This window comes from Prunus persica, chromosome G1, assembly GCF_000346465.2.
Source record: "Prunus persica cultivar Lovell chromosome G1, Prunus_persica_NCBIv2, whole genome shotgun sequence".
NCBI lineage: Eukaryota > Viridiplantae > Streptophyta > Magnoliopsida > Rosales > Rosaceae > Prunus > Prunus persica.
Genome location: NC_034009.1, coordinates 8,158,945 through 8,168,991, shown reverse-complemented (window position 1 = coordinate 8,168,991; position 10,047 = coordinate 8,158,945). Strand labels below are relative to the sequence as shown.

Below are 10,047 nucleotides of genomic sequence, written 5' to 3'. Positions count from 1 at the left end.
AAAAGACAGAATAACCTCTCAACTTTCAAACTAAAGACATGTAAATGTAAAGGATTTCTTAGGAAATCAAAAAATAAATAAGGGCAATTTTGTCCATTTTTGCTTCTTTTAAAAATTTTCTCTCTCCTTTGGGCTTTTCCAAAGTCTCCCTAATTTTTTCTATGGGATCTATCTCTCTATAAAAAGAGAGGAATTAAAAAAAAAACTCATTCCTACGGGATATAAAACTGCTGTCTTTGCTTTTCTGTACTTTTAAACTTATTGTGGAGAAGGAGAGAGCGACAGACAGATAAAAGAGAGAAAAAGAGAGAGTTGAGCTTACGCGGTGTTTACTTCCCGCAGAAGGTTCTCTGCGTTTGTTTATATATAAATATTAGATATATTACAGAGAAAAAGAGTAAAAAAAAAAAATTATTGCTGAAGAAGGAAGAGGGAGAGAAAACGTAGACGGCAGACTGCTATAATAATGAACGTAAAAATATATATCGCAAGGGGTTTCGTGGAAACCTTGTGCTGAGGCTGTAGTATTCAAAAGCGCCTTTCTTGACGAAATCCCTTTCGATTACCTATCTTGGCCTCTCAGTTCAAGCTTTTCGCTTTAGCTCTTTTGTCAAAGTCGTCGCATCTTTAGTTGCTCGATATTTGGTTTGGGTTTTAGGTTTTGCTTGAGCGGTGGACCGGTGGTGATCGTGAAGGATTTGAGGGCTTTCTCGAGAAGATTTCTGCTGGGATTTGGGCTGCTGTTGATGAATTTGGTGGTACGTCGGTGAAGAATTTGGGGTCTGATTTTTTGCGTGGGACACTTGGAATCGGGGCAATTTTGAGGAATTCGTTATGGGTTCGTACTGATTAGGGTTATGTAAGGATTGAAGTTGAGTGGTCGGTATTGCTGATATAAAGTCTGCGTTTTTGTTTTTGATCAAAATAAAGTCTGCGTTTTAGGTTGTCGATGCTGGGTACAATCATTGATTTTAATTTTTTCCCCGATAAAATCTTTTATGGGTTGTTCAGAATTGGTTAAATTTGGAGGTGGGTTTGTGATAATTTGGGGTTTTATCGAGGCTTAAGATCTAAAAATCGGGAATTTCCACTTGGTTGCAGATTATTTTGGAAAAGTAGCGGAATTCAAATTCTTGGGGTTGTTTCATATCTGGCGGTGAGCTCTTATTCAACCATTTGGGCTTAGAAATTACTTTGTGTGTATAAGGTGGTGTTGATTGTGTTGCTTGGGGCTTTGTGGTTGAGAGTCATTACTTTCTGGATAAGATGAGTTCTACCATCACTGAAGGTTTGGTTAATCTGGGCAAGCTTTTGGTGCATATTGCTGAGAATGGGCACTCATTTGAGCTCGATTGTGAGGACACCACACCGGTAGAGGCAGTTATGCGCTTTATTGAATCTGTGGTGGGGATTAATCTCAACGACCAGCTTGTTCTGTGTTTGGATATGAAGCTTGAGCCACACCGGCCACTTTCAGATTATAAGCTTCCAGCTGATGGTCGGGAAGTATTTATATTCAATAAAGCAAGACTGCAACCTAATTCGTCCCTCCCTTTGCCTGAGCAAGTTGATATTCTTGAGATTGCCGAACCCCAATCACCATCGGCTTCACATGACCCTCACCCTTTGGATGATGCTTTGGACCCTGCTTTGAAAGCTTTGCCTTCTTATGAAAGGCAATTTAGGTACCACTACCACAAGGGTCATGCAATTTACACTAGTACCCAAGTGAAATATGAGAACTGCGAGCGGCTCTGGAGGGAGCAAAAGGTTCAAGAAAGGGCAGTGGAGGTTGCAAGGGGCAATTTGGATCAATACTATAGGATGATAAACCAAAACTACACAGAATTCATGAAGCGTTATTCTCAACAACATAGGATTCATTCTGATCTTTTGGTGAATCTTGGGAGGGATGTAGACAAACTGAGATCCATCAAGCTCCACCCTGCATTACAGACTGCCAGTCGTAAGTGCTTATCGGATTTTGTCAAGGAAGAGAACTTGAGGAAAGCGGGAGAGAGTTGTAGCAGTTCCCACAGGCAGTTTGAGAATAAGGTTTCACAGTTCAAGCAGATATTTGGTGAGGTGAAGCGAAAAGTCGAGGAATTGTTTTCTAATAGGGCTTCTTTGCCTATTAGGAATTTGGATCTGACGATTAAGGAGCACCAGCGATATATTACTGAACAAAAGAGTATAATGCAGTCTTTGAGGTTAGATTCCTTTCATTTATTGTCATATTCATGTGCAATATATATATCTTGTTTGTTTATCTGTCCAATTTCCTTTGCCTGAGTCCTTCTGGAATGTTTTGGAGTTTCCTTCTGAATGGGCTCATTTTCTTTTTTCAAAACGAAAAGATGAAATTATTTTCCAGAGATTGGAATTCTTGGTGTGAAGCCCCTGGAGTGATTCCACACCTATCTTTATTGTTCTATTTTCTGTTTTTAATTGTTTTGCTACTTAAGCCTACAATTCACCCATATCCTACACCACTTAGCTTGAGTGCCCATGTTTTTGGGGTATACAGTACCAGTAGATGGAATTGAAAAGAAGGGAGTTAGTGTAGACGCTCATGCCGAGGAGCGGAAAATAAACTTGCGAGCATTTGTGTTTTTTTTTTTCTCTTTAAGCAAACAATTGCCACTTAGGTAAGTGCTTAATGTAATTGAACTAGATGAATTAGGTTCCAAAGTCATAAGGCGGTGGAGTTTTCATCTGAAGTCACTTTATCATTTTCACAAGATAAACTTCCTTCTGTACTTTAGCTTCAAAACTTTCTAAAGATTTACTGACAAGATTCCATCTATTTTGTTTTCAATGTATGAACTACGTACATTGACCTACAAACAGGGATAGGAAAGTTGTGAAGATATGAGAGGAACTTTTTATTATTAGTGACTATCCTTTCGAGTATCGTAACATTCAGGAAGTGATTATTCTTGTAAAGTTTTATATGCCTGAACTTCTTTCTGGTGAGGACATTTGATGTGATGGTTTTAGCAATCTGATGTAGTTGTTCACTTGTAACAGTGGAGTCCTATCATAATAGATAAGAAGTATACCAGTTCCTAAACCTCCAAGACTATTTAAAGCTTTCTGAATGTTATGGTCTTTGGAACCAAGCTTCTCATTATGCTTGAGTTAAGCCAGTTGGTGATGTTGGATATGGGTGAATTGTAGGCTTAAGTAGAGTAGTGGAAGCGAACAATGAAAAAAACAGAAAATAGAACAATAAAGATAGGTCTGGAATCACTCCAGGGGCTTCACACCAAGAATTCCAATCTCTGGAAAATAAACTTTTCTCATAACTCAACAACTCTAACCTCCATAATGAATTACGTAGTAGGGGTATTTATAATAATCTAACCTTAGAGTGAAAAGGAAAATTAAACTTATTCTAGGAAAGAAATCCTAATCTAAATAAAATAGGAAACTTGGAAATCTGGAAAAACGAGAAATCCTACTGAAATCTGGAAACTTAGAAAACAAGTTAGAAACTAATCGCAGGAATAAAAAAAAATTACTAGATTTAAAGACCAAATTAAAAGATTTCCTCTTCCATCTCTTTCTTTTGTAAATCCTAATGGGTTTGACAAAGATGTCCTCATCAGTTGGAATACTTGAGATTCTGGATAACACTTGTGTTTTCACTGCTGCACTTAGATATGTAATTTTCTGCCTTGAATTGTTGCATTAGTTATATTATTTTTAGAATTTTAATAATGCAATCAACTGATTATAATTTATGCAGCAAAGATGTAAGTACTGTCAAGAAACTCGTGGATGATTGCTTGTCTTGCCAATTGTCTTCGTCACTTCGTCCTCACGATGCAGTTTCAGCCTTAGGCCCTATGTATGATGTCCATGACAAAAATCACCTGCCTAGGATGCAGGCTTGTGATCGTGCAATTTCCAAGCTGCTGGACTTCTGCAAGGATAAAAAGAATGAAATGAACATCTTTGTCCATAATTATATGCAAAAGATAACATATATTTCTTACATCATCAAAGATGCAAAGTTACAGTTTCCTGTTTTTAGAGAGGCAATGGTGCGTCAAGAGGATCTATTTTTGGACTTAAAGTTGGTTCGGGGTATCTGCCCTGCTTATAGAGCCTGCTTAGCAGAAATAGTAAGAAGAAAGGCTTCCCTGAAGCTTTATATGGGGATGGCTGGACAGTTGGCTGAAAGGCTTGCGACAAAGAGGGAGGCTGAGGTTAGGAGACGGGAGGAGTTTCTGAAAGCTCACAGTTTGTACATGCCCAGGGATGTATTAGCATCCATGGGATTATATGATACCCCCAATCAGTGTGATGTCAATATAGCTCCTTTTGATACTGGCTTGCTTGATATTGACATTTCAGACCTGGACCGTTATGCACCTGAGTTTTTGGCAGGATTGTCTTCCAAGGGTTCGTTTAGAGGTTCACATTCTATGTCTAATGAAAGTTGTCATTCAGCAGAGGTTGGGGAGATTGCATTGGATAACCTTGAGAAATATGACTCTGAGGAGCTACTTGAAGGCTGTGAGTTGGTAGAGATTGCTGGAACTAGTAAGATGGAAGTTGAGAATGCAAAATTGAAAGCCGAACTGGCTTCTGCAATAGCTAAGATTTGTTCATTCTGGCCTGAAGTAGACTATGAATCATTGGATGATAGTAAAATGGAAATTTTATTGAAGGATGCTGCAGAGAAGACAGCTGAAGCCTTGCAACTGAAAGATGAATATGGAAAGCATCTGCAATCTATGCTTAGGATGAAGGAGATGCAGTGTCTTTCATATGAGAAACGCATCCAAGAACTGGAACAGAGATTGTCTGATCAGTATTTGCAAGGCCAGAAGCTTTCAAATGATAAGGATGCCTCTGAATTTTCCCTTTTGTCTGATAAGGTTGATGATTGCAAGCAAGAAATGTTAGGTGGTAGAGAAGTCCATATGCCTTGCTTATCTAATACTGAGCCCATGGATGAGGTTTCTTGCATCTCAAATTGTCTGGATACAAAATTGGGTCTGTTCAATGCACAACCTGGAAAAATGCGAGATGGGGGAGATGAAAATATGATGGATTCTTCTGCAGTACAAAATCATCAAATGGATTCATCAATGCAAGAGCTACATCGTGAAGAACTGCTAGCCAGGGGTAAAGATGTGAAAGATAAGATGGTGGGGCAGCTGGGCATGTCACTGACAAACAGTTCTACTGCTGAAAGCATGCCTGAACCTCTGAATGTCTTACCATGTGAAACAGCAACTGAGCCAGGCTTGGACAACAAAGTCAGTACTGAACTGTTGTTGGAATTGGAAAGTGCACTTGCAGATAAGTCAAACCAGTTGAGTGAAACAGAAATTAAGCTTAAAGCTGCTGTGGAGGATGTTGCGATGCTTAAGAGGGAGTTGGACACAAATCGGAAACTACTTGATGAATCTCAGGTACTAGTGGATCAACCACATTTATTTTTTGGAGTGCTGCTATTTCCACCCCCCTGTCCTATTTCTCCATCCACTTTATTATCTCACCCTGTATTTAACTTCAAAACATTTTTATAATCTCTTTTCACACCCCATAATTTTGATAATACCCTTGAACCCCAAATAAAATATAATGATAATTAAAGAAGCAGTTTGTTAATCTTGAATGGCTACTACCCCATGACGTCATTCATGCCCAGGTTGTCATCCTTGATAGTGCTCCCATTTGAGGTTTTGCAACCTTGTGCTTTAATTTCTTCCTACAAAGTCTGAGATGGTTATGTGATGTTATGTGAAGAGTTTCAAGTCCCATTATTGTATCTTGTCCCATGCAGCCATGAATTTCTTCAAGATCTCATACTTCTACAAATAGCCTGTTTCATGATTCTTAGCATAGAACCTTTTTCAGTTGGGAGATCATATGACAACTATTGTTTTACATGTTGAAAAGTGTTCTTTACAGTCTTTTATCCTTTGTTGTCAATATTGGTTTTCATTCTCTGGTGCACCCGTCTATGGCAGCCTGCAGATCCCTATCCTTTTTTTTTCTTTAATTCTGAATAGTTCTTTTTTGAAAGACAAAAAAATGCGTAGATATGTCTATTTAAGTAATTTTATACAATGATAATATTGTAAATAAAATAAAATTAAAAAGGGGGTAGAAACAGTGTTCCTCATTTTTTTAATGTCTTACTTTCCGAGTCATTTGTCAGAAATTTTTAATTCATGCAGCCAGCTATTCTTCATTTATTTTCTCTCTCTCTCTCTCTCTCTCTCTCTCTCTCTCTCTCTCTCTCTCTCACACACACACACACACACACACACACACACACACAGACAGACACGTGTATTCATGTGTGGCACATATTCTGTAGTTGATGATGTGTGTAAAATCTCATGGGTTCTCTTCTTTAATATTTATATTTAGTTATTCTTAATCATTTGGGAACTTTAATGAAGTTTTTATTATTATTTTTTTTTTTCCAATTAGCTTTGCTGATTAGTTTGATTTACTTTTGAGGGATAAAGTATATTTTCATTTTTGTTATTCTTGATAGAAGTTAGTATTTAAAAATGCTAGATTATGATCCCTTGGCTTTTTGTTTTCCTTTCCTTACAAAGAATGGTTGACTTTCATACCCCAAGGGCTTTCTTCCTTTTTATTTAATTGTACGAGAAAAATGTTTGATTATGATTATGCTGTTTACCCTATAAATTGGCACTAAACTAGAATGTTGTGATAGATATCAAATGCAACAATAGAAGAATGTAATCTGACTTATATTTTGGCTCACAAGATCCCACTAGGGTTTTAAGAGCATTTAATGTACTAGAATGATACAAAATCCTTAGAGTGTATGTTAGGGTTATGACCAGTAGGTTATCCTTACATACTTATTGTAGTCCCCATATAAATATTTCAATTTATATGGAATCTGTTTAACCCAGAATTGGACCAGCAGGGGCCCTAGTCCCCACTTTTTTGTTTTCTCTTTTTTGGCAGGGTGAGAGGGGGGTATCTTTTTATTTACATTGCTTTCTCATGACTTCTACCATTCTCTCTTTTTTTTTTTGTTGGTATAATATTCTTTTTATACCTCTATTGTAGATGCTCTTTACGGGTTGCTTCAATGTTGCTTTTTATGTTTAGGGTTATGTAGTTTTACAATTTTTGGTCTTGTCAGTTAGCTGTTTAATGAAGCAACCTTCAAAAGTCAAGTTCTGGTATCGTCACTGTTAGAAGGGTTTATAGGGGTAAAAATAAAATAGTTGGCCAAAAGTGAGAAGAATCATTTATCATGATACATCAATTCCTTGAAAATTGTAGTCATTCGAGAAACTCAATAGTACTGCAGACATGAAAGCGTTTTAAAATCCCCAGTTCAACAGAAATGCAAGATGAATTGTGACTGACAGTGTCTCATCGAGTGATTAATGGCTGCATTAATTAAGCACTTCCACAGAACCGTGATTAGAGCTTATATTTTGTTTTATTATTTGTTAACTTCTCTGTATTCTGATTTTATATTATGTTTTGTCCTTGCCAGATGAATTGTGCTCACTTGGAGAATTGTTTGCATGAAGCAAGAGAGGAAGCTCAAACCCATCTTTGTGCGGCTGATCGCAGGGCCTCAGAGTATGGTGCTCTACGTGCTTCTGCTGTGAAAATGCGTGGCCTTTTCGAAAGACTTCGGAGCTGTGTTTATGCTCAGGGTGGGGTGGCTAGTTTTGCTGAATCACTACGTACCTTAGCACAATCTCTGGGAAAGTAAGTTTGTTACGCCAGTCCTTGTTTTATCTGCCTTTAAAGTTTTTTATTCTCATCGATGCTGTATTTCCTACACTACATCTCATGCAACCTTGATAGCCTTTTAAAAGTTTGTTTTACATCAGTAGGACATTTCAATAAAATAACTAAAAGATTAAAAAATGCATTGGAAAATAAAACTAATAAACATTATAATTGAGGGAAGGTTATCTATGTTTAGTTGATATTTTTAGGGATACTTCCATCTCATGAATTTTGGGTACACTCACGTCAAAGGGAAAACAATACAGAGTATTTAGTTCTATTGTTGTTAATGGAGATGATAGTAGTTTTGGCTTTGATTTGTTTCAGTTCTATTAATGACAATGAGGATGATGGTACTGTTGAGTTTCGCAAATGTGTTCGGGTCCTCGCAGATAGAGTTGGTTTCTTGTCAAGACACCGTGAAGAGCTACTGGACAAGTATCCGAAGGTTGAAGCTGCCAATGAACAACTTAGAAAAGAATTGGAAGATAAGAAGGATCTGGTTAAGACTTTGTACACGAAGCATCAACTTGAGAAGCAGGTAATTGATATTGGGATTTTTTGTTCAAATATATATATATATATATATATATTTGTTAGTAGTTTTCTTGACTTACCTGTTGTACAAGACACCTGTGCTTGTATCTTATTATGCTCTGTTGCATAATGGTCTTAATCTTTACCGGCAGATCTGGTAGTGAACACCTTAATGACTTAATTACTGTAAGATTTTGGATTACAATTTTTTATCTGTTCACGGTTTAGTGAGTAGTGAACTTAGGCATCAACCATGACTGAATTCTGTTCTGGTTGAATGATCAATTAATAGGTTGTTATTGTACTTTAAATTTTGCTGCAGGCAAACAAGGAGAAGATATCTTTCGGCCGCTTGGAAGTTCACGAGATTGCCGCCTTTGTTCTTAACACAGCTGGGCATTACGAGGCAATCAATCGGAATTGCTCAAACTACTACCTCTCAGCTGAATCTGTGGCCTTGTTTACGGATCATCTCCCACATCAACCTAACTACATTGTTGGACAAATTGTGCATATCGAACGCCAGACTGTGAAGCCATTGGCTCCTACTTCAACCCGGTCTGAGCACGAGCTAACCTCTGACACAGGGACCGACCGGTTGACCTTGAATTCAGGATCGAACCCCTATGGTCTCCCTTTTGGCTGTGAATTCTTCGTAGTGACAGTAGCAATGTTACCTGATACCACCATTCATTCACCACCTCCTTCCTGATCCCTGCTTTAGGCAGATTGACGTGATGGAAGAATTCCAAGTGTACATACGGATATTACTTTAAACAGTTATAATCCTTCTAGTGGGAGAATGGAACTTGATTTGCTCTGTGTACAGCTGATGATGCAATAGAATTTAATCTTCTCCTCCCACTGTGGACTTTGTGTATATAATAGCCATTTCTATGATTATGTAAAAAATGTGAATATTAGCTCTCCTTTTTCTTTTTTTCTTTTTTTTAAATTTAAAAAATAGGGGTCTTTATCTACAAGTATACTCGTTGGTTCACCCGGCTTCAAATCCAAAGCATTATTCAGGATAAGGTTATTTTCGGGGGCACGGTAAAGATGAAGTCTGTATATTTTCTTTTCTTTTTCTTTTTATATAATTTTCAGTGATGCCGTTTAGTTTCTCCACCTACTTTTCTACAAAATTACTTAAAAGGCCATACAACTTTCACTGATTAGTGTTGTAGATGTTCGAACTTGAGACTATTGGTCTGCATATTAAGTCCCGTATTGGCTTTTTTAAAGGGTTAGTTACTCTGAAATTTTCACCGCATTAACACGTTAGTATTTGAGTTTTCAAATTTAAACATGACCACATGAGGCGCATGTGTGGCCTATTTGGAGGGTATTTTCATCATTCCTCCTTCCTCTTCCTCATCTCCTCCTTAACCCTAATTCTCTTGCTCTTCACTTCCAAAACCCCAATCTTCCTCTCCAATTCCCTAATCCACTTCCCATCTCTCGTTAATTTATTCCTACCCATTATTATGAACGAGGTCTTCTTACCAACAAGTGATATTTTACAAATTCTTACAATCTTTGTAGCAATTTGCGAATAACGTAGCAAACCTTGGGGTAATTTAAGATATAGTACTCATGTATATAATTATTCTCATGCATAAAAGCAATACTAGTGATTTCTGAAATTTGAATGCTTGTATGATGGTGAACATATGAGGCTACACATCATGCCCTAATACATATGTACGTGAATAAATTCTTTCATACAGTTGCAAAAGTTCTGATGTG

General features: G+C 37.4%; 1 protein-coding gene across 1 annotated transcript; it reads left to right on the top strand.

The window, feature by feature from the left end:
• On the top strand, window positions 216-9,234 carry LOC18789676 (autophagy-related protein 11). Its single transcript, XM_007221816.2, has 5 exons — window positions 216-2,210; window positions 3,752-5,429; window positions 7,517-7,737; window positions 8,089-8,302; window positions 8,621-9,234. The coding sequence occupies exons 1-5, from the start codon at window positions 1,267-1,269 to the stop codon at window positions 9,008-9,010; spliced, it is 3,447 nt and encodes a 1,148-aa protein (XP_007221878.1). The 5' UTR covers window positions 216-1,266; the 3' UTR covers window positions 9,011-9,234.